The sequence below is a fragment of the Mastigoproctus giganteus genome, chromosome 13 (genome assembly GCF_048544385.1).
Source record: "Mastigoproctus giganteus isolate SK-2022 chromosome 13, ASM4854438v1, whole genome shotgun sequence".
In the NCBI taxonomy this organism is placed as follows: domain Eukaryota; kingdom Metazoa; phylum Arthropoda; class Arachnida; order Uropygi; family Thelyphonidae; genus Mastigoproctus; species Mastigoproctus giganteus.
In genome coordinates this window covers 105,606,715-105,633,184 of record NC_143587.1, presented here as the reverse complement: position 1 = coordinate 105,633,184, position 26,470 = coordinate 105,606,715, and the positions used below count along the sequence as shown (strand labels likewise).

Genomic DNA, 26,470 nt, shown 5'->3' with positions numbered 1-26,470 from the left:
GCACATCGCACTCCACTTTCCATTTTGACATATCTTGCCCTGCTCAATCAGCTTCAACTTCTCAAATATCCACTACCAATTCCTTAAATGCCGATCTTCAGGTAATTCTCCAGTGGGGCAAAGACAACTTAGTTGATTTCAATCCTTCTAAAACTCAGTCTTCTCTTATATCTTGCAAAAAGGATTCTTCTTCTCCCATGCTTATCTTTGATGACACTCCGATTTCTAGGCAACATGATATATCGGTTTTGGGGTTTTTTTTTTTTTTTTTTTGTTAGTTGTTGGTGCATCGGCTTCTGTGGCCATAATGCACCTCCCAAGGTTTTTTTGCACTACTCTGATCCAAACCCGAGGCGGGATTTGAACCCATGACCTTTGGGTTGCCAGATAGGCACTTTATCCACCTGGCTATCCCGGTCGGCGTTTTGGAGATTACACTGACTTCTAATCTCTCTTGGCACAAGCACATTACAAATATTGCTTCCTCTGCATCTAAAAAACTTGGTTTTCTTTTTCGTTCTCGGCGTTACTTTTCTTCCAAACAGCTGTTCACTCTGTACAAATCGAAAATCCGTCCTACCATGGAATATTGTTCTCACATCTTGGGGGGTGCCCCCAAAACCTCTTTCAGGCTTCTAGATTCCATTCAGAAGAGGGCAGTTAGGTTAATTAATGACTCCACTCTAACAGAGTCTCTCCACTCTGTCTTATAGATGTACTGTTTCTGCTGCATGCCTTTTCTACAGATATTTCCATGGGCACTGTTCTTCTGAATTGGCTTCTATAAGTCCTGCTCTCTCTTTCAAAACAGTCTGAACACATGCCGCCACCAGCCAACATTCATTTACTGTCCAACTTCAAACTCACAGAACCAACTTTCCAACTTCCTTGTTTATTCATTCAACTGCTGTTTTCTGCAACAACCCCTTCCTTCATACGTATTTCCTGAAAATTACAGTCTACAGAAGTTCAAGTCTAATGTCAATAAATATCTTCTTTCGTCTTCTTAACCTCCAATCCAAGCATGGTACTAAGTACTATAGGTTCTAATACCTCTTGTGTTTGTAGTTTTCATAAAAAAAAAAAAGAAGAAACTACAAGGAGCTCACTAACCAACTCCTGGAGCCATACAAAAAACTGTTATAACACAAGCTAAAAAGTTCAATTTTTATATTTTCATCTTATTCTCTGAATTTAGGTAATGTCAGTGTTGAATGTGGAGGAAGATTTCACGACAACAATTCTTGCACAGAAAAATTACAGGCAGTTCCTCCTTTACGAGTTCTTTTTTTCAAATATCGAGTTTCAACGAAATCGAAAATATAAACATTAATTGCAATAAATAAATGCTAATCATTCATAAATACAGCATTTCACACTCACATAGCTATACACTACTACTGTGTGCGTGTTTGTTTGTTCAGGCAGAGTTAAGGAGTAAGGTCCAACTTCTAAAGAATTTTGGGAAGAATTCCACATTTTAGATAAAATCAAAATAATATAACGAGCCCAGGACAAAATTACAGAGAAGAACTTGGAGGTTGTTTGGATAAATTGTCCACAGTTTATTGATAATTTTGAAGAATTTCAAGAACCAACAGAGATCATACAAAATGGAACAGAAGTGGTCGTTAATTTTGCTAACCAATTGCAGTTTGGGGTTTGTACAACTAACGTCACTGATGCAAATGAAGACTTTCTTGAAATGGCAAAATGTGAAGAAGCTGAGGAAGAAGAATTTAAGAGCTGAAACTCCTGTTCTTTCCTTCACTCTCAAGGGGCTTGACGAAGATTTTCAACACAGAAAAAGCAAATGAGATCTGAGTCACAAGATTCAAATTTTGATCACACTAGAAAAACTTCTACAGATTTAAAAAATAGTTATGCATACTATCGTGAAATTTATAAAGAAAAGAGAAGCCTGTCTTGGAAACAAATGACTCTTGAAGCATTTCTGAAGAAGACGATTCCTTGTGCTTCCAACAAACCAACGAGCGCTGAGCCAACACTGAATGTTGAACCATCAATGAGTGTGCATTTAATCGATCATGATGAAGAATAAACATTTTTTAACATTTGTATAGCATAAATAATTTCTTTATTATTATAATTTGCTTGATTTTAAAGGCTATGTATTCATTTCTTGGAATATATAAATCATTGTTTAAGCATAAACTATTGTTTTGTTGATCTTTATTTAACGTTATATGGTCAAATTTCATTGTCGAGAACATAGCCCCTGTTTTTAGCATTATGTCTATGGGAAATAAATTCCAGCTTTATGAGCACGTGCTAGGAAAGAATTAACTCGTAAAGTTGGGAGCTACCTGTACATGAAAACCAGTGGAGCCCAAAATGCCTGCTGATTACTGCTGAACAGTTATGAGGGAAGCCAGAAGAGCAATGTACAAGCATAAAACAGGGTTTCAAGGCTCAAACCATTAAATGAGTTGTAAATAAATTTTATAAAAAAACCAAGAATATTTTAAACATATTACCAAGGTTTGGTTACACGGAAAAGGGGAAGAGAGGGAGTGAAGCAGTTATGAAATAAAGAGCACAACTACCAAACCATATATCAAAGAAATCTAGGGATGTCTTTCCTTGACAAACAAGCATAATTTTACTAATCAGACAGACTTACCTGTTCCTATTGTGGGGACATCATCGAGAAAAGCATGAAGAAGACGCTGTACATGTGAACGTTGATGATGGACTGCTGTCATTCTTAGTTCTACTGCAATTGCTCGTAATAACCAAGACTGCTGGGAAGTTAGCCACACTTTTGATGTACCATTAGCTATTAATTAAAAAATTTATAAAATATTTTTACAGATAACCCGACATAAAATTTTTCAAATTAACAATATTGGCTTGTTCCACATTTTTCTCATTGGATGGATAATTGCAGAAACGTTTTTTCGAAGTCATTTTTGAAATTTCCTTAATGGCTTTTGTAGTGGCTGCCATAATTCTGCTTCACAGTATATCATTTTTTTCTTTAAGATATTTAGTTTGGGTATTGGGAAGGGGTGCTGGTAATTAGCATTAGCAAAAGCAACTGATGAAAGAAAGCAAGCTTATGCAGCATCTTCAAAAGAAAAAAAAAAAAAAAAAAAAACAATTTCATCAATCCATTCACTCAAAACGTTTATCCAGTTCTTCCTTGAATTTATATAAGTTATCCACTTCCACAACAACAGATGGAAGTTTATTCCAGCAATCAACCACCTGCTAGCTAAAGGCAATTTTCTGCATATATATGGAGGGTTGAGATTCATAGTGGTGTAAGTCAGTCTATTCTGATTTTTGAGAACAAGCTGTTTTGTGCTTGCATTCATAAAAAACTCAAAAATTTAATTTAATGAATTGTGATACACCTGAAGGTTAAAAAAACTTTAAAAATTTATATAAGCTTGACAATTTTTGTTAATATTCAATTTTTTGGTCAGAAGTGTTTATATAATTGACTTACATAGTACGAATCAGAGTTGTAATACTCAATATGTTCTACGTTAATATTAATATTTGTAAAATAATAAGAGTTTACCTCAATATAGTACGTAGAACACTTCCGTATGATACTCACCAGAAATTAAAACGAAAAAATCGAAAACTTACATTAGAGTAAAAAATAAATAATTAAAAACCAATTTTAATTATTTATAGGTTATATAATGCAGGCTAATACGGAAATTACACACTATACTGAACAATCACTCGGTACTTTCAGCGTTCGCAGCACAAATTAATGATCTGGTATAACAACAGTGCCTACCAACAGTCGCACGGTGAACGGTCGCACCGTTTTGTGCTCTGCAGAACGTAAGTTAAAAATAATGATATTTTCAACGACCAGATGTCCATTTGATACTGCCAGAATCCTTGTGCCAACAGGCGTCTAAATACAGCCATACCAGGGATAATAGTCGATCAGGTAAATAGATATATTATTATCATGTTTGAATGCTCTTTATGGCGATTGGCACTCGCATATTCTGCATAGCTTCTGTTAACTGCACTTATCCTCTGTAATCCTAGCCTACAGCGATCGTAGCATTGTCTCTACTGAGGGAAGAACACCTGTCACCATCTCAACGCCTTGAGTAGTGGTCGGGCAGAACTGACGCTGTTAATCCTACACGAAATTGAAAGACCACAAACAATAGTGACCTTCCTTCTTTCTGTCTGCTCTAAAAGAATTATGTGGAAGTCACTGTAAAAGAATTCGGATCAACGTTAAAATTTGCTGCCTTCTAATAGTAACAGTTAAATAATCAATATGCAGGTGGAAGATTGTATACACACTTGTCAGGCCTGCCTGAAGAAGGTCAAACATATAGTAATATGCAATAGTGACTACGGCCGCTCCTTATGCGGAAACTGTTCTGGACGGTCACAAATATTTAAAATGTCAAAGTCAGCTAAAGAGCGTTACGTTTGTGCTCATTGCTGGAGGGTATCCCCAAGAAAATCTGAAATCTCACCAGAGAAACCCGGTTCGACGTCACAAGACGTGAATAGAGTTCAAAAACAGGAGAGCACACAGCCAACTACTTCGACCACTGATACTGAAAGTGCCACTCCGTTCCTCGGACTAATTGACTCTGAGGACACTCCCAGTGAAACCAGTAATGCTAAAGAGATCCCCACGACCAAGCGTACCATCGGAACACAGCACGATCTCAATCCTACCTCTCACCTCAGCACTGCCTCACAGACTGAATAGACCCACACACCCGAGGCCGCCGCGTTGATTTGGACGGCAAGGAGGGTCAGCATGTACCCTGATGCGGAGGTCACAACGGAAATGAATAGGCAGTATTCAATAGGGCTGCGGAATAAAAACCCTCCTGTTCGTTCCACCCAACCTCATATAACTGATGAGTTCCTGTTGCCAATGTTGAGTAACTTCAAGACTACGCTTCGAAAACGTGTACAATTGGAGTTTGACACATTCATTGATAAGTGTTACGAGCTCTTCTCTAGCAAAATTCGCGAGGATGTGAAACACAGCATAAGTCATTCTATTCCTGCCTCACAGTGCTGTGGAAAAGCTGCAGAAAGCGATCACTACCCAGAAAAAATATTGCATTCCCACACAAAAGGCAATAATATACCTGCAATGCGGTCCTCAACTGACATGTCAAATGAAAGGGTAAAAATTCCACCGAGTGAGTATTCCATGTCCCTTCCAACCAGCCGTAGCACAGCCATCACGAGTGCCTCACAACCTATACACATGCACAGTTCATGCAGTCATGAAGAAAGTCCAGAAATGATGCCATCAGTACACACGAGCATTGCACCAAGAACAACATGGGCAGGGATTGCGGCTAGATCTCAGCCCCATCCCACTCACAACACTCCATCACCAAGGGTCAAACAGCCACACGAACCAGGTGCGTGAATGAAAAATGCATGTGCAATTCAAATTCTTCGTCAAATTCTTCTAGGCTCAGACCCATGATGCCACATCCCAACAAAACATCTAAGAATTTCTTCATTTCCAGACTGCATCCCCTAACAACTCCTGAACAAGTAGCTAATGTCCTCCTTCAACACCTCTACGTCAGTGCGGAAGTCACTAAGCTACCTACCAAGAGCAATAATTATGCTTCATTCAATTTATCCTGTGAAGCACCGTTCATCGAAGCTATCAGTAACCCCTCTTCCTGGCCCATTGGTGTTATTGTCCGACCGTTCTACCAAAGCAACAGAGTCAGAAGGAGAAACATCGAGGAGTACGCATCAGACACTCAACTAAATGGAAGCTGACTCAAGATCCAGGCTCTAAACTGGTCGCGCCCCTTATGCCAAACACAAAACAAGACAGTCGGTTCAACCATCGCAATAGACAACTTCCCCAAGCAAGCAAGACAAGCTACGCTGGCCGATCCCAACCGTGATCACAAGTATGTGGTACTTCCTCCTTCGAGGTCCAGAAATTTAATTCAAGTGTACCGCTCTGATACCGTAAGTGTACTGTATCAGAACGTTGGGAGCTTCGGAAATAAAATGCACACTACGGAGCAAATCCTGCTAGCAGGCGAATTCGATATTTTAGCTATATCCGAAACATGGCTTGAGCACGAGCAGCAGAATATAGTGATAGCTACACCAGCAGGCTATGTGGCAGAGTTCACCTCCAGGAGGAATAGAAAGGGAGGTGGTGTTGCTATGTTCTTCAAAGACGCGACCTTCAAATTGATCAACACTATCTACTTTTTTTTTCTTTTTTCTTTTCTTTTTTTTTTTTGGGAATGAGGGTAACCTGTGGTATCTTTTTCCTGCTCCTGGAACAGAGAAGTTTTTTCTGATTTATTATCTGTTTTATTAGCTTAAATTGGCATATTAACTTATTTTCTAGAGTAGCTTTATATTCCTATTTACAATACTTAGTTTAAAGTAACTTAGATAGAGATTTTGTAGGTATTACCTAGTACTGCTAAGGGTATCAAATCCACGCGTTTACCGTTTGTAAATTGCTACCATTGTTACGCGATATAAAATATCTCGAACTAGATAGCATAAGCTAATATAATATAGTATAGTACATAATATTGTCAATTAATCAGTAAAATCTATTAATCTTGTTGAACTTCATTGTTAATTAAATTGTACTTTTAACTATACATATAACGACTTAGGTTACGTAACATAAATAATTAGTAAAAATAAATAATTAATACTTAACTTGATACGGAAGCTATATAAAGGGATTTCGTAGATAACACTCGATACTGAAACATAAATATAGCGTTATAACTGTGTTGGGATACAAGTTTGGGTTTTAATTTTGTACAGAAATTGAAATTTTATTGAAATTAAATAGAAATCATGACTCAGATCAGAGCAGCAAAGCAAAAGGCCCTCTGAATCACAGCCTTTTAAAATGCACTACTTGCTTGATGTTTGTGGAGCAATCAGGTACGGGACATGATATTGCCATGGGGAATGTCTTTGTGTGTGTGTGTGCACAATGTAAGGAGTGTAAGGAAATCAGTTGACAACTCAGTGTAGTTATGGGCCTATATGAGAGGTTGAAGGACAGGGTGGATGCCCTCAAAGGATTAAAAGTGAGGGCCCATCAAGCTCTCAGCTGCCCAAACCAACGCCAGAGCTTGCACTTGGTTATCACGCAACACAGCGGTAGCCCCCAAGACAGAATGCGCTGATCCCAAAGGAACTAGTAGTTGTTGGTTACTCTACTGTCAGGGAAACGGGAAACATGCTTTGTAAAAAGGATAGGTGGAACAGGATCAGGGTAGGTCTGCCAGGGGCAAAGGTTGATGACATTGTAGAGCGGATATCATCTTTTAAGGGCACAAAAGATATAGTTGTACACGTTGGCACTAATGATATTAAGAGTAGGAGACCGGCGGAATTACTTAACAAGTACAGGTCACTATTGAAAAAAAAGCCATGATTAGGGTTGAATTTGACAGTGTCTACAATTCTGCCCAGACATGATAAGAGGGAGTATATGATATGTCGATCAATTCGGCCCTGGAAAGATTGTGCAAGGCTCAAGGGGAAGAATTTTTTTCAGCCTGGTCTGTGCTTGTTAACAGGATAGACAGGATAGGAAGGGAGGAGGGGTTATGCTATTAGTTAAGAAATACATAAAATCCAAGGAAGTGAAGCCAGTCGACATCGCTGGACAGTGCAGTGTCGATCAGTTTGGTGTGACATAAGCATTGGGAGATAAAAATTGAGAGTAGGAGTGTGCTATAGGCCTAATGACTCTAATGAGTATAATAAGAAACTGTACAGGGAAATAGAGTGGGCCAGTAAATCAGAGAGTCTTATAATGGGGGATTTTAATTTCCCAGATATTGACTGGAATTTGGGGGCCACTCACACACTAGCAAGACTTTTGTGGATTTAGTGGATGATTGTTTTCTACATCAGCATGTTCGGGAAGCAACTAGAGGGAGTAATACTCTTGATTTGATTATCAGTAGTGATTCTTCATGCATTAAGAATCTGCAGATAAATGAACCACTAGGTGGTAGTGATCACAGTGTGCTGAAGTGGGATTTACTCAAAGAGGTAACTACCATTAGGGGAAAAGGGAAGGGTTATTGCTTTCGTAAAGGCGACTACGATGGACTGAGACAGTATTCAAATTCTATACAGTGGGACCAAATGATGATGTTACCAACAGCAAATTCAAAATGGGAAGCATTCAAAGAACTTATCTTGGAAGCTACTAGGTTTTACACACCAACTAAAAAATATTGTTCAAGGTTTAGGCCTAAATGGATGTCAGATGAACTAATGAGACATATGGCAGAGAAGAAAAATGCATGGGATACATACAAATTAACACGTGATACAGAAGCCTATGATAGATACAAGTTGATCTGTAACCAAGTAACAAAGGAGGTTAGGCAGGCGAAGGCAGATTACGAGAAATCTTTGGCAAGGGATGCAAAGAAAAACAGCAAAGAGTTCTTTACTTATGGAAACTCTAGAAGGAGATGAATCAGACTGGTCCACTTGATATTGATGAGTCAACTGTTGATGAGTCAACTGTTGATGATCCTGCTCAGGTAGGTAACAAACTAAATGAATATTTTGCATCAACATTCACACATCCGAGTTATTCAGCGAGGGGAATGCCAGAGGTGTATTCAACTCTGGCAGTAAGCTAGAGAATCTTGTAATAACTGAGAGTAAGGCACCTGCGGTGGATGGGATCTATCCAGTTATATTAAAGGAGGCAGCAAAGGAAGTAAGCAAACCCTTAGCCATAATTTTGAGAGCTTCCTTGGACTCAGGGGAGGTACCCATGGACTGGAGATGTGCAAATGTGACCCCAATTCACAAAGGAGGATCAAAGGCTGACACAAGTAATTATAGACCTGTGAGTTTAACTTCTGTTCCCAGAAAATTAATGGAGGCACTGATTAAAGAAGCACTGCAGGATCATCTAGACAAGACTTCAGTTATAGCTCGGACACAGCATGGTTTTGTTAAGGGGAAGTCTTGCCTGACCAATTTGATTGGATACTATGATGCAGTCACAAAAGAACTGGATGCAAGGAATAACTTTGATATTATATACTTGGATTTTAGAAAGGCTTTTGATACTGTTGCACATGGAAGACTGCTGCACAAATTGGAGCAGTATGGCATTGGAGGCAAATTGCTGCTATGGATAAAGGGGTGGTTGAGGGGGAGAAGACAGAGAGTGGTAATCAATGGACACTGCTCATCGTGGACTAATGTTATTAGTGGAGTCCCTCAGGGTTCAGTTTTGGGTCCATTATTGTTTTCTGTATTTATAAATGATATTGATGATGGTATATCAAGCTTAATGTCCAAGTTTGCAGACGATACGAAGGTTGGCAGGGTTGTCAAGGACACTACTGACACTATACTGCTGCAACAGGATCTGGAAAGGTTGAGCAGATGGGATGAGAGGTGGCAAATGAAGTTTAACATTGACAAATGAAGTTTAACTTTGACAAATGTAAAGTACTACATATGGGAAACAGTAACCCCAGAGCAACGTATCAACTCTGTAGTACTACACTGACAGTGGTAGAGAATGAAAGGGACCTGGGAGTGGTGGTGGTGCAGGCAGATATGAAGTTCTCTGAGCAGTGCAGACGGGCTGCAAGAGTAGCTCATGGTGTATTGTCAATGATATATAGGAATTTTTCTAGCAGGGATAAGGAGGTGATTATTCCCTTGTATAAGGCAATGGTCAGGCCACACCTAGAGTACTGTATACAGGTCTGGAGGCCTCATTTCAAGAAGGATGTAGAGCTGCTGGAACGAGTACAGAGAAGGGCAACAAGATTAGTGAATGGAACAAAAGGGTTCTCTTACGAAGAAAGGCTTAAGTTTTGCAAATTACAGTGTCTGTAGACTAGGCACCAGCGAGCTGATCTGATAGAGGTGTATAAAGCCTTGAATGGTCTGAGCATGCTCAATGCTGATGGGATTTTTCCTCTTGCTCAGAATAATCACCTGAGAGAGCATCAATTCAAATTGAGGAAAGACAGATGTAGGATAGACGTGCGGAAATTTGCCTTTAGCCAGCGGGTGGTTGGTTGGTGGAACAGACTTCCATCCCTTGTCGTGGAAGTTGATAGCCTAAATAAGTTTAAGGCTCGGCTGGACAGGTATTTCGAACGAACAGAGGGGTGAAGCGTAAGTGGTTATTTTTTATTTATTTATTTATTTTTTTTTTGGCTGATGCTGCATAAGGTTGCTTTCTTCCAGCAAATGCCTCTACTAATGCTAATGTACAGTGACTCACCAAATTTCGAAGCCCTAGCCGTGACACTGCAGAGAAATTCATCCACAATAGATATCTGCGTAATATATATCCCGCCGGTACCCACAATTGATATCATCACTGAGGCAGCCAACTGGGCAATCACCCGCTTTCACCCCTCAGCTCAACATATCGCCATTGAGGATTTCAACCTCACTCCACAGCTCACTACCCACAAGAAGATCCTTGTTGACCACATGAAGTCAGCGAATATACACCTAATCGATCACTGACCTACTAGAGGAGAAAACCACCTTGACTTGCTATTTTCTTCCTTAGAATGTATGATTGAAGAACCACCTGAGACGCACTACAAATCGGATCACAACCCTATCTACGCAAAATTAATTATTCCTACTCAGGGACCACCTGCCAAAAAAAACGTACAAACCGCCGTCATTCTCAGCCCCAAGCTCCTTAACATCCAAAAATGCCTGCAAGCTGCCACCCTCATACCTTGGCATGTACTTGAAACGTGTGACGTCCCGCTGGCGGTAACACTATTAACAAATTGGGTAAACACCATTGCACAGTATTCCGCATCAAAGAAGATAAGGATCTCACCTTACTCCAAAGCCTGGTGGAATCCAACTGTACACATGGCCTTTCTGTTAAAGCAGCAGCTACACCAGATCTGGAAAAGAACTCAACAGACTTCCGACCGGATATCTTAAGAGCACAAGCGCCATTTAATAGGGAGAATTCACGAGCAATAACAGAACACCTGGACGCCCAACTTCAAAAAGGGAAAATCCCATACCGCTTCAGGTCCCACAGCATTCCGAGTCAGTTGGACCCAACTCAATGGTTAGATCATATTATCAGATTCAATACGCGTGCAGATCAACTAAACTCTCTTTTATGTCCCGACAATGAATTGCAACAAGATATCTTGCATTCCATCACCATCTCTACACACCAGCTGACAGCGGCGATAAACTCCCTTCCAGCGACAGCAACCGCGGGGGCCAACAAAGTGCCGCAATTCATGGTAAAATGCCTCAGTCCGTTCATCCTCCAACCGCTCAAGTCCATCTTCAACAGAATTCTAACAACAAGAAATTTTCCTAAAGCCTGGAACAGCTACCTCGTTAGGCCACATCCAAAATTTCGAAACCCCACTCTACCCAGGCGCTTTCGGCCGATATCTAACTCCTCAACGCTCCTGAAAATCCTGGAAAAATCAATGCAAAATCACCTTAATGAATCAGATTCTTGGAGATAGGCCGCCACAAGTCCACTACGCAATCCAAAACCGATCCACAGTGACGAACCTCCTTGTAACCACATGTAATATATTGTCCGCCTTTGAACAGCAAGAGGAACTCGCAATAACGTACTTGGATATTGAAGCTGCAATTGACGCCATTAATGTGTTGGCGCTCCTCCACTTACTGGAAGACCACAATCTAATCCAAGGAAATATCCTCTGGTTCATAGCTTCACTCCTCTATGATAGGGTACTACAAGTCGACGCCTTTCACAATCGCACAAGAAGGCAATTTCTGGTGGTGTTCCGCAAGGAGGAGTCCTATCTGGCTTATTATTTACAGCCATCATTGTGCTTCTTGTCCGTAACAATGAGAAAATCATCACCTATGCAGATGATATAAAAATTCTAACGCCTACTGCTTCCAACAATCACCTTGAAGCTACAGCAAGCATTAATGATAGTCTCATCAATGTCGCCTGTTACCTCAAACAGCATGGATTCTCAATCAACCCACAAAAAACAAAACTAATGGTGTTCTCTCTCAGACCAACCCCTACAATAATAGCCCCAACACTCGATGGAACTGTACTATCTGCCACTCCTACACATGTGGATTTGGGAATAGTATTTGACCAAAAACTTCGGTTTCATGCTCATGTAGACAAGCTCACTTCCAGAGCAGCCTCTCTCCGATTGCTAGCTAAACAACAACTAATTTATGTTAAGGAGCCTCGTATAATTAAGTAATATATCAGAACAGTAGTTTATTCTCCACTCCTCTATGCTGCTGAAGTGTGGGCATCAGCAGCTACTACAACGAAGAAACCAATCCTCGCTGCAGAATTCTGGCTACTTAAATGGGCTAACTGGAAAGCTTGTCTCCCACAACAGGACAGAACTACAGCTTTAGCTACCTCACTGGGGATGCAGCAACTCCCTGATATCATTGAAATACAACAACTGATAGCTACAGTTAAAATGATCACGGGCCAGATCTCAACACCATCCATTTGGGATTCGTGTTACTGGCGAATACCCAAGCCAGAACTTCGGTCAACCCCAATGCTCCACTCGAGGAATCGGAAGCTTCATATCTCAGACCGCTTCCTCCCAAACCAAATGCTACCGGAAGTACAGCACCTCGACGCTGACCTCCAGAAGTTTTGCAGCAATAAAACCTACGGAAAAGAAGTATTAGCAGCTCGCTCCAATCCCAGAATCTAATAACAACAAGTTCGTGCATCCTCCACACCAATCTGCCAAGCTATCCTGTGCCACGAAAGAACTCGTTTGACAGAGAAGTGCCATTCATATATATTATATATTTTATTGTAAATATAACCGTACGATGTCACTTGTAAATATAGTTAATACTGTGTAATGTGAGGAAGTGTAATGACATGTTTACATGTTACATCTTCAATTTTAGAATGTGCATTATCCATCATATATCCTGATGTAAGCATTATCTATTATCCATGTGCATTATCTATTATCTAATTATCTATTCTGATCTGAGCCCCTGGCCGTTGGCCGTGATAGGACAATTGCAACTTTACTTAAATCTATATATGTACATTGTATTAAGGCTAGTGCTCGGGTGTGTGGCAAAAGTTCTCCGTGACTGCAGACTGGTCGGGTTGCTAGCTCGATTGCTACTGTTTTCTTGTGTTGTAACATTAATTCTTGATATATTTATTTATTGACGTTATAGTTTTTGGCGAAGTTAACTAATCTTCAGTTAATAATATTGTTGCGTCTCAGTTAATAATAGTCGGTTACTTTGAACCGACTATTATAGTTAATGGAAGGCAGAATTCATAGTAAGAAGCTTGGTAAATGGGGGGGGGGAAGGGAGAGAAGATTGGCCGTGATGGGACAATTGCAACTTTACTTAAATCTATATATGTACATTGTATTAAGGCTAGTGCTCGGGTGTGTGGCAAAAGTTCTCCGTGACTGCAGACTGGTCGGGTTGCTAGCTCGATTGCTACTGTTTTCTTGTGTTGTAACATTAATTCTTGATATATTTATTTATTGACGTTATAGTTTTTGGCGAAGTTAACTAATCTTCAGTTAATAATATTGTTGCGTCTCAGTTAATAATAGTCGGTTACTTTGAACCGACTATTATAGTTAATGGAAGGCAGAATTCATAGTAAGAAGCTTGGTAAATGGGGGGAAGGGAGAGAAGATTGGACCCCCCCCCCCGCTTCCTTCCAGAGTTCCCACGTTGTACAATACTGATTCTGTAAAGAACGTTTCTGAGAAATCGTCTAAAGTTAAAAATATTAAAGCAAGTGGTGTTTTAAGTAGTGGAGGTAGTGGTGCAATGAGTACTGTTAGTGTGAATACTAAAGCTGGGACGTCTGGTAATGCTGATTCTCATATCCAGGTAGGTGGTATGGAAAACGTAGTTAAAGTTGGCTGCATGGTTGAACAGGGGGTGCAGTTAGAAGAAGATGTTACTGTAACAGATTTGACAAATGATTTGTCAAATGGTAAGATAAGTGATTTTCTGGATATTCAGCCTGATAATATGGTTTCTGATGTAGATAGTTTTTATTCGGAATCAGGGAGAAGAAGTACAGGCACAAATGTTCGTGAGAGTGAAATAATCGTTGCTAACATACAGGATCAAAGGCAGAGGTACCCTGACGTGTCTACTATTTTTGAGCTTGTAACAAAGTTGAAGAAAAAAGTTATTGACTACATGACTAGTGAAAATAATAAAGTGACTAAAGCTGCAACTAATTTCTTACTTAATGTATGGATAGACATGGAGACTATATCAACAGCATTAGTCATTGACAATGAACGCCTTAAAACAAGGGTAGAGGAGATGGAGGTGCGTGCCAGTTTATTAGATGACATTGTAAGAGGGCAGCCTTTTCTATCTAATGTTGCAGAACAAAAGGGGACTTATGTGGACAAGGTTAGGGCTGGATTCAGCCAGCCTCAATTAGGTGAACAGGTAATATTAAATGATATCTATATGGAGGATAATAACAGGAAGCTGAGCAAAGTGGCAAGATTAAATAATAAGGTTATTTTCAGGGCTGAGGAGTTCTCAGAACAGTATAAGTCAAGTCAGGAAGTTATAGAGGTTATTGTTAACACATTAAAGGAAAAGTTTCAAGAAATAAAAATTAGAAATCTAAGAGCTATACGAAATAAAGGAGTCTTAGTTGAAACAGATAATGATAAGGATTTGGATAAACTCAGTAAGGCAGAGGTATTTTTTCAAAAGGGTATTAATCTGGATAAAGTAAAGTTACAGAACCCTACCATCTTAGTGTATGATGTACCTAAGGAGTTAACTCAGGAGGATTTTATTAGGGATTTATATAAGAAAAACCTTCAAGATTATGGATATGAGGAGCAAGAGGTCAGAGAGGGCATTGTTTTTAGATTTAGTAACAGTTCCAAGGCAAGGTTTAATAATTGGGTGATTGGGGTAGCTCCTCATATGTTGCAAAATTTGATGTGTTGTATTTTGGATATACGTCACACAAATTCAGGCGTTTTACACTTGTGACTAAATGTCTTAAGTGTTTGGGGTATGGCCACTCTATACAACACTGTACACACAAGACTGTGTCGTGTGGTCATTGTGCTCAGGGTGGCCATCTTTTTGTTGATTGCCCAAATAAAAATAAAGATCCATGTTGTGTGAACTGCAAGCGCAGAGGTAGAGCTTATGATCACTCATTAAGGAGTAGTAGTTGTCCTGAGTATAAAAAGGCTCTAGAGTTCGCCAGTATGCGTACCTATGATGGATAACTGTAGTACTTTTAATGTGAATGGTAGTTTTCAACATAAAGATGAAGGTAGTGTGCTTAAGTTGATTCAACTCAACGCCCAAAGATGTCGTGCGGTTACTGATGAAATTAGAATGGTGGCCGTGCAAGAAAGTGTTGATATTTTGTGTATGCAGGAGCAGTATGTTGGTTCCTTTGCACATGGACATAAAATTGTTGGTTTTCCTGCTGATGTCAGAGTTATAAGTGTAGTTGATATGAAACCTAAAACAGCAATTGTGGTCTTTAATAAGTTATTGCAGGTAACTGTCCTCTCTGGGCTGTGTAGTCAGAACTCAACATGTGTGAACATTAGTACTCCTAGGTTGTCTTTTAATTTAATATCTCTAAGTGTCACGAAATTGTTAATTCTATCCATTATATGGAAACTGTTTTCAGTGAAATTGGTTGTAGAAATTTAATTATTGCATTGGATTCCAATGCAAAGTCTAACTTATGGTTTAGTGGCATGACTGATCAGAGAGGTCGCTTAATGGAGGACTTTATTTTAATGAATAATTTGTGTGTAGTCAATAAATCAGGTCAGCCTCATACTTTTAATAATGTTCATGGCAGGTCGAATATTGATTTGACTTTAGTTATTCAGGGGTTATCCAGACGAATCTGTCATTGGCTTGTGAAAACAGACTATACGAATAGTGATCATAGATCTTTGGTTTTTCATATTAATTTGGCTGATTTAAATACTTCTTTAGATTTTGATAATTTTGAATTAACTAGATTTACTTATAAGAAGATTAACTGGTCTAGTTTTGCACGGTCAGTGGCTTTAGATTTTTCAGGAGACAATATGGTTAATTTGAATTTTTTTAAATGCTTGTGAGTATGCTGCTTTCGTTCAGTCTTCATTGCTTAGAGCCCTCAGTTGTGCCTCAAGAAGACAACGAGTTAAGAGAAAATCGTTAATTGGTGGAATGCGGAATTATCCAGGTTAAGGAAAGAAGTATTTTTATGTAGGAAGGCATATCAGAGGTATAGGCGGTGGGGGCTGAATGAGGCTCAATTTTATCACGCATGTTATAGGAATAAAAAGAATATTTATTATAGGGCTATTTATGAGAGTAAATTAAAGGCTTGGAGAAATCTAGTTACTAGTGTGGGCAATACAGATCCTTGGGGATTAATTTATAAACTAAGTATGAATAAAGTAAGACCTGGAGAGATAATGAATACCGTAATCGTCAATGGTGTGGAAACAACTGATTGGATTACAACAGTGCAGGCAATAACATCGGAGTTGTTTCCTCATGAGGAAGAAGGGGGGGGGGGGGAGACAACAGAGCAAGAAGGCATCAAGGACTCTAATGTAACATACCTTGGGTCTGTTGATATTAGCTTATTTACTTTAGAGGAATTGAGAGCCATTTCTAAGAAAATTAACATTTCCAAAGCTCCGGGAATCGATTTAGTAGAGAATATCACTGTTCTTAAAGTGATTGAGCTTTATCCTAACATCTTGTTAAACTTATATAATAAATGCTTACTTCAAGGTACCTTTCCTCGGATCTGGAAAGTTGGTTTGATCAAGCTGTTAGTTAAGCCGGGTAAAAAAACCAAATGACCCAAGAGGGTATAGACCAATTCCGTTATTGGCCAATCTTGGCAAAGTTTTTGAAAGATTGTTATTTTTAAGATTGAACCAAGTCATGGATAAAAATGGTTTGACACTGCCTTATCAGTATGGGTTCAAGAGAGGGCATTCTATGGAGGATGCCATTAATGATCTCACGAATTTTACCAACCAGGCAGAGGATACGTATGTGTTAGCCATCTTTATAAATTTTACTGGAGCTTTTGACATGGTGTGGCATGAGAGTATTCTGTCTGCATTAAGGGGTATGCAACCAGACTTATTGTATAGGACGATACAGAGTTATTTGTATTGTAAGAAAATTATACTGAAAGCTAAGCATCTACAGTTTAATAGGAATCTTTCGAGAGGGTGTCCTCAAGGGTCTGTATTGGGCCCACTTTTTTGGAACTTAGTACTTAATTTATGGCTAGAACAATCAATTGAACATCTGCATAAGATTGCTTATGCAGATGATTTGGTTTTATGTGTTAACTGGTAAATCCAGGGCTGTGCTTGAAATAAGAGTGGCCCAGGTATTAGAAAGTCTAGTCTCATGGGCTGATCTGCATAAACTATTGATATCTACAACTAAAACTGTTATGATGCTTCTTAAGGGGAAACTAAATTATGTGCAACCACCAAAAGCGGTTGCGCATAATTAATTTAGTTAAGGGGAGGCAGATTCCCCTACTATCTGAGGTGAAATATCTAGGTATAAGAATTGATGATAGATTATCGTTTTTCCCACATTTAAATTACTTACACGAAAAAATTAAAAAATTTAGTGCAGCAATAATTCGATTAACTAGGTCAGATTGGGGGTTGAAAAGGAAAATTTTAAATTTATACTACAAGGCAGTCTTCTTACCCATAGTTGCGTACGGAGCATCAGCATGGTACTTCAGAGTTACTAACGTTAAATTTAAACAGAAATTGTTATCGATTCAGCGCTCAATGCTTTATGTTATTTCTAATTTGTGAAGAACAGTCTCAACGAATGCTATGCAGGTTTTGGTCAGGCATTTGCCTCTAGACTTGTACATTGTGTATCGGGCCCTTTGTTATTACTTAAAAAAAGGCATAGTGGTTTCTTTCATGAATATTACATCTGATGTCACTATAGAGATAGCTAGAGCTAAGAAAAATGTTCTAACACAGTTGATTGGTATGTGGCAACAGAGATGGGATCTTAGTGTAACTGGGGAGGTGACTAGATTGTTTATTCCAACAGTTAAATTTACTTATGATAGTAACAACAAATGGTTTTTTCCTTCTATGGTAACATCGTTTATCTTAACTGGCCATGGCTGATTAAATTTTAAACTACATTACTTTGGTCTAGTCAGCTCTCCTTTATGCACTTGCGGTCAACCTGAGACTTGGAGTCATTTATTATATGATTGTAGTTTGTATGTTCAACTTAGAGAAAGGCTAAAAGTGAAGATTGGTAATTTAGTTAGAGGCTGTGAAAGTGATCTTATTGCTAATCAGGATAAATTTCAAGCACTGCAAGAGTTCTGTGTAACTGTTTTTCAACGGAGAAGACATTGGAATAATCTAATGATTACTAATTAAGATTTGGTTATATACATTTTGATTATTTGCGTTTTTTTTTTTTTTTTTTAGTTTGTTTATATTATGTGTGTGTGTATATATGTATTTTATTTAATTTATTTATTTTATTTATTTTTTTTTTGCTGGCTCTCAGGTGTGGACAGCCTGGGAGCGGGATTGCTGGCACCCACCGGTATAGCACTACTTCCGGTGGGTGCGGGATTTTTGTGCATTAGGCACTTAAAATAGAAGACCAGGCCCAGCACCAAGTGAATATGGGCAGCCATTAGGGTCTCTTCACCACCGGGGAGCGGCTGTGCAGGTGATAGCTTCTCCCTGATGGCGAAGAGACCTTCCATACAGGTCTATTTTGCAGAGGTTCTGCACAAAGTCAACTTTATCAGGTGGAGACAGACAGAAGTCTAGGTGCCACCTTAGACATAATAATAATAATAATAATAATCTCTAACATTTCTTGCAGTGATTGCGACTCGTCTTACCAAGGTTCGACACGACTTCATCTGAATATTCATGTAAATTAACATGAAGCCTCAGATCGTGCTTCTTGTTCAGCAGCGTCAGAATTAGCCTTTCATGCCATTAACGAAAAACATACTTTTTTATTTAATGAGGCCAAAATACTTAATGTTCAACATAATTATACGCAACTATTAATTGCAGAAACCGTAGAAATTAAATTACACGAGAATTCTGTTAATGTTCGGCGGCCATATTTGATCTCTGATGCGTGGACCTTCGCGCGCATGCGCGAAGACCAATAATCACTATTTAAGTTTCAGGTTCAACCCTATTCGGTAATTTTCATTCCTGTGATCATGACACATGGTTGAAAAGCGTTGTCAGCTTCAGGAAGGAAAACCATTTTGAATATTTCCATTAGATTGTTTTTAATTTTTAATTGCATTAAATTGATTTTCAATTGTGTTAAATTGATTTGAATTGTGTTAAATTGGTTTTTAATTATTTAATTTTTACTGTAATGTAAGTTTTTGATTTTTTCGATTTAATTTCTGGAGAGTATCATACGGAAGTGTTCTTCGTACTATATTGAGGTAAACTCATTATTTTACAAATAATTGACTTACACCATTATGTTTTTAAGTTGTTTAGCTATTTTGAAATTACTGTAAGGAGAAGACTGTTATCAAAACTGATTTCATACAGAAGAGATCATATTTTTTCCCTGTAAAAAGTACACTATAACAAAATTTTAAAAAACCTGAGCGATAGATAAACTAGGAATTTTTTGTCAATATACTTAAGATTGTCTTAGTTGTTGCAGAATGATCATAAAAAAGCTAAGATGAACATAATAAATTTAATTATACTGTAAAAGATGGCTGCAAAATTTGGAAAACATATATACAGTGAAACTTCCCTTTAACGTACAGCCATGGGGAACGAAAATCTGTCCGTTAGAGAGAAGTGTCCGCTAACAAGAAGTCTGAGGGAGAAAAAAAAAAAAAGAAAGAAAAATCGTTAAACGTTTAATGTAAAATTAAATTAAATTAAATTATATACAGATTTTGCACAATATTTTTGTAAATAATATACATACAATTGTGCTATGCATATTATGACTTTATCTTAAGAAAAATACATACAGTAATCACTTATTTTCTTCTGCACCTTCTTCTGGCTGATAATTTTGTTTTCAACATTTGTTTGGAGTGAAGAAACCATCGAAAGTCTTTCAGTATCTTCTTCAGCGGCGAAAAACATTTTTAAACGATTGATTTGTATGAGCTCTTCTTCTATTTTCATCGGTGGTTCGTTGTTAATATGTTCTTCGACAGAATGACCTCCTTCCATTTCTTCATCCTCATGAGGAACTTCTTGAAAAATATCGATGATAATGTCGTTGATATCTAGACCACCATCTTCTGTAGTGAGGTTCGACTCTATATCTTTGTAGCCAAGCTCACTTGTAGCTGAAGTATTGTACATTATCAATAAATGTTGAAGTTCTTGTTCTTCTTGGTGCTCCACATTGCTGTTCACAACTTCAATTTTTGCATTTGAGAAGCCAGACTTTACAAAACAGTTCACAACAGTTTGTTTTCTAATTGCGTTTACTGAAGAGGAAATCCATTGAATCGCATCCAGGATGCTGATTTTCTTTGCAAGGTCACTCGCACATGTTCAATCGTTCATGTTTGCAATGAGATGTCTTAAAACACGTTTTCTGTAGTGAAGTTTAAAATTTTTTATTATCCCTTGATCCAAGGGCTGACACTCTGCAGATGTGTTTGGTGGCAGAAAAACGATTTGAATGTTGGACAATTCAATGTGCGGGTGAGATGCAGCATTATCCATGAAAAGAATAATTTTTCTGTTTTGACGAATCATGTTTTGGTTAAAGTGACTTATCCATTCGCTCATGATATCTCGTGTCATCCACGCTTTTTTATTAGACTTCCAGTCAACATTCAAAAGATTCAACTTTATGCCCTTGAAACAACGAGGATTTTGTGGTTTTCCTATAACAAGAGGTTGTTCAAAGTCTCCCAGCATATTTGCACACAATAGTACAGTCAATCGTTCTTTAGAAATTTTTCCGCCCTGGCACTTTTCGTTTTTTAGACTCATTGTTTTTTCAGGAAGAGCTTTAAAAAACAACCCTGTTTCGCCACAGTTGTAAATATCCTTAGCTTCAAAATCACGACATAAATCTTCCAATTTAACGGTCCACTCTGTTACAACGCCAGTATCAACAGATCCACCTTCACCACTTACGGTTTTCCAAGAAATTTTATGCCGAGTTTTGAACGTCTAGCCATCCCACAGAAGTTTTGAACTCATTTACTCCCATAGATTTCGCAACCTCCAAAGCCTTTTCCCTAATAATAGGCTCATTAATGAGAATTTTTTTAGCAGGTGCGCGGACAAAACCACTCATACGTAACATTGTCAATTTGAAGTCCAACAGTTTTCGGGAATGATTTTTGAACCTGATCATTTCCGTGTTGCCAAAATTGTTTAAGCAGTTCATTTTTTTTCTTTAGGATGTAACTTACCTGCGTCTTCCCGATTTTGAATTTTGCAGCGAGAGTGCGAACACTATTTTTTTGCCGACCATACGCATTAATGAGTTCGACTTTATCTTTTAAAGTTAAATGTTTACGAGAAGACATTGTGCACTTCACACGACACTGAACAAAACTGAAAACTGAAACTGAAAAGACAGACCAAATTCCCCCTCCCTGCACACACCGAATTCATCAGAAGTTTTACACGTGCCTTAAAATTCTTGAAAAAGGGTTTAGAACCACGACCTAAGCCTTGATAAAATTCGGAGAATCGGAAATAGAAAATAAACACACGATTGAGGCAATACGTGGAAGAAAAGTTGCTAGAAAAAGGGCCGTGAGCTCGCCCGCTGTCCGTTATGGGGAGATCAAATTAAGTGATAATCTAAACGAAACAGTGCAGATTGCCTGTCCGCGTCCGTTACAGAGAATGTCCGCTAGACAGAAGCTGCAAACACGTTAAAACCAATGGAGGTGAGTTGGGGAATTTGAAAATGTTCGTTGTAGAGAGATGTCCGTTAACGAGAGGTGTCCGTTAGGAGAAGTTTCACTGTAGTTGCTTTTTGTTGATGTTCTTTTTTTTTTTTTAAAAAAGCAATTAAAAAGTCATCATCACTAATTCAATAATCATAAAACATCGTCACCACAAACAAACTACTGTTTATGCTTCATCTTCTGCTTCCTCATAATTAGATAACGGACCTAGATCAACTTTTTGAGCTTCTAATACCTTTAAAGAAGGTATTCCTTTTTCATAACGGAGCCGCTGTATCTTCAATCAGTTTACATTTTTGCCTTCAACATTCTTCTTCCATTTTGTTATGCCTTTTTCAAAGGCTTCTGTTTTCAAAAAGTCATCTTGTTGCATCTTTACAACCATAAACCCATTGTATCTTCTGGCAGAGTTAATAGTATCATACCATCCATCCAGAACATAGATAATCTTGTTTTTTCCAGCTTGCTCAGGCGCCTCCGTAGACAGGTGGGAAGGAGCAGCAGTCCGTAGCATACGCTTCCTGATTAGACCGGGGTTCGAGCCCGTCACCACCAAATACGGAGGATGCGGAAGGGTCAAGGATTGACCACCGTATATCCTGGAGCAATATGACCTTAGTTGCTAGTGCTCCTAAAAACCAATAAACAATCCAGTTTGCTCAATCTGGCCAAAGTCGAAGTCATTTCGAAGGTAAGAGTGGCCAGAAACTAAGAATTTTTTGTCTACGACTTCAACTGAAGTTTCTTGAATCAGTTTCATTAATGACAAGGATACCTTGATGTTCTGAATTTAGTCAGTGCATGTGTCACTGTATATCATCACTGTGTTTTTTTTTTCCCCCTTTGTTGAACTTAATATGCTTAGTCAGGCAAGAAGCAATCTCTTGTGAACCCCTGGATGCAATGGTCTCATCCCAAAAGTACATATAGCCAAGGTTAATTGTGATGTCATGCAAACCAAAATTACAGCAGTACATAATATAAATTTTGGTAGTTTACACCAATCTTGCGTTGAAAAAATAAAACAAGAAACAAAAAACAAAATTAACAATTTAATAAAATTAAACTGGTATTACTAATTTACAATAAGTATATAAAAAGAAAGAGAGTACCATAAAATACAATAAAATATACAGAAATTAAAAGCGCTAAAATCTGAAGCTTTCGAAGGCTCTGCCTTCTTTCTCAACAGTACTCTTTATTTTTGCAGTGCAATCTTAAATACCTGCAGGTTCATGGCACATGTCACGTGATTCAATAAGACGTGCATTGTTCTCATGCGTAACAGAACCGGAAGTGGCTCGGGAGCACGTCAGGTGAAATCGTTCATCCCCTCTAAGGATCATGGTCTCAAAGAGGGGATGAATCCGCATACCCCTATCTCTATTAATGTTTTTCCCAATGAAACTAATCCACAAGCTCTCGAGCCACTTGCAGTCCCAAAACCTATGTGCCCGGTCGATGATAGTAGCTTCGTCCGGGGAGATTTGATGTTGCTTCATCAAATGTTTACAGAAAACAATAAATAATGGACCCAACACTGAACCCTGAGGGACTCCACTAATAACATTAGTCCACGATGAGCAGTGTCCATTGATTACCACTCTCTGTCTTCTCCCCCTCAACCACCCCTTTATCCATAGCAGCAATTTGCCTCCAAAATTTAAGATTACACTGCAAAAATAAAGTGTACTGTTGAGAAAGAAGGCCTTTGAAATGTGCCTTCAAAAGCTTCAGATTTTAGCGCTTTCAATTTCTGTATATTTTATTGTAAATTAGTAATACCAGTTTCATTTTATTAAATTATTAATTTTGTTTTTTGTTTCATTTTTTCAACACAAGGCTGGTGTAAACTACTAAAATTTATATTATGAATATGCCCAACCCCAGAGAATACAGCAGTACATATTGCACCTACAGTAGGCCTCAGAACCAGTTAATTTTGGGAATGGCAGGGCGTTTTGTAAATCTATTGTGATTGTACAGATATCAGAATTTCATCAGACCTTTTCTCAATCAGCCCTTTAGTTGATTTCTTGCTTTCTCTGCTTTTACCAAATGCAAAACATGTTGCCCCCACAAAATCACCTAGGCGCCTCTGCAGCCAGGTGGGCAGGAGCAGCAGTGCGTAGCACACACTTCTTGATTAGACCGGGGTTTGAGCCTGTGACCACCAAATACGGAGGATGCGGAAAGGTCAGGGTGTCACCACCGCAAATCCCCGGAGCAATATGGCCTTAGTTGCTAATGCTCCTAAAAACCAAATAATAACAACAAAATCACCTGTCCTTTCTTAGTCCTTTTCTATATCAATCGACTGTTTATACTTTCCACAGGTCAAGTGTTCTTTCGAGGAACGTGTAAATGTAAATTAAATTTACATTTTCACATCAGTAGTGATTCTTCATGCATTAAAAATCTGCAGATAAAGGAACCACTAGGTGGCAGTGATCACAGTGTGCTGAATTGGGATTTACTCAAAGAGTTAACTATCATCAGGGGTAGAGGGAAGGGTTTTTGCTTTCGTAAAGGTGACTACGGTGGTCTAAGACAGTATTTAAATTCAATTCAGTGGGAGAAACTGGTGATGATACCAACAGCAAATTCAAAATGGGAAGCATTCAAATAAATAATCTTGGAAGCTACTAGGCTTTTCATACCAACAAAGAAATATTGTTCAAGATTTAGGCCTAAATGGATGTCAGATGAACTAATTAGACATGTGGCAGAGAAGAAAAATGCATGGGATACATATAAATTAACAGGTGACACAGAAGCCTATGATAGATATAAGCTGGTCTGTAAGTCACAATGAAGGTTAGGCAAGCAAAGAAAAACAGCAAAGAGTTCTTTACTTATGTAAACTCTAGAAGGAAGGGGATGAATCAGATTGGTCCATTTGATATCAATGGTTCAACTATTGATGATCCTGCCAGGTAGCTAACACACCAAAAGAATATTTTGCATCTACATTCACATATGAGGAGTTATTCAGGGAGGGGAATGCCAGAGGTGTATTAAACTTTAGCAGTAAGCTAGATAATCTTATAATAACTGAGAGTAAAGTGGAGGAGAAATTGTTGAAGATAAACATAAGAAAGGCACCTGGGGTGGATGGAATCTATCCAGTTATATTAAAGGAGGCACCAAAGGAAGTAAGCAAACCATTGGCCATAATTATTAAAGCCCATGGGTACTTCCCCTGAGTCGCCTTCGACACAGGGCAAATACCCATGGACTGGAAATGTGCAAATGTGACCCCAATCCACAATGGAGGCTCAAAGGGAAGGGTTTTTGTTTTCATAAAGTGGTCTCAGACAGTTTTTAAATTCTATGCAGTAGGATCAATTGATAAAGTTAAAAACAGCAAATTAAATGGGAAGCCTTGAAGTAATTAAATCCTGGAAGCTACTAGGCTTTTCATACTAATTAAGAAATACTGTTCAATATTTAGACTTAAATTGATGTCATATGAACTGAGGCTCCTGATAATTTATATGTGCAATGCATATAAATTATCAGGTGACACAGAAGCCTATGGAAGATATAAGCTAGTCTGTAATCAAGTCACAAAGGCGGTTAACGCAAGCGAAGGCTGATTAGCATTAGCATTAGTAGAGGCATTTGATGCAAGAAAGCAAGCTTATGCAGCATCAGCCAAAAAAAAAAAATAAATAAATAAATAAATAAATAAAATAAAATAAAATAAATAAATAAAAAATAACCACTTCCACTTCACCCCTCTGTTCGTTCGAAATACCTGTCCAGCTGAGCCTTAAACTTATTTAGGCTATCAACTTCCACGACAAGGGATGGAAGTCTGTTCCACCTACCAACCACCCGCTGGCTAAAGGCAAATTTCCACACATCTATCCTACATCTGTCTTTCCTCAATTTGAATTTATGCCCTCTCAGGTGATTATTCTGAGCAAGAGGAAGAATCCCATCAGCACTGAGCATGCTCAAACCATTCAAGGCTTTGTACACCTCTATCAGATCACCTCGCTGCTGCCTAGTCTCCAGACACTGTAATTCGCAAAACTTAAGCCTTTCTTCGTAAGAGCACCCCTTTGTTCCATTCACTAATCTTGTTGCCCTTCTCTGTACTCGTTCCAGCAGCTCTACATCCTTCTTGAAATGAGGCCTCCAGGCCTGTATACAGTACTCTAGGTGTGGCCTGACCATTGCCTTATACAAGGGAATAATCACCTCCTTATCCCTGCTAGAAAAATTCCTATATATCATTGACAATACACCATGAGCTACTCTTGCACTGCTCAGAGAACTTCATATCTGCCTGCACAACCACCCCCAGGTCCCTTTCATTCTCTACCACTGTCAGTGTAGTACCACAGAGTTGATACGTTGCTCTGGGGTTGCTGTTTCCCATATGTAGTATTTTACATTTGTCAATGTTAAACTTCATTTGTCACCTCTCAGCCCATCTGCTCAACCTTTCCAGATCCTATT

At 38.6% G+C, this 26,470-nt stretch overlaps 1 protein-coding gene across 2 annotated transcripts in view; it reads right to left on the bottom strand.

Annotated features, from left to right (window-relative positions):
• Nucleotides 1-26,470, bottom strand: part of Nup205 (nuclear pore complex protein Nup205) — a 738,550-nt gene that overhangs the window by 324,159 nt on the left and 387,921 nt on the right. For both annotated transcript variants that reach the window (XM_090387115.1, XM_090387116.1), the window contains exon 23: nucleotides 2,645-2,800. In XM_090387115.1, coding sequence (XP_090243241.1) covers nucleotides 2,645-2,800 — 156 coding nt within the window. The remainder of the gene's footprint in view (nucleotides 1-2,644; nucleotides 2,801-26,470) is intronic.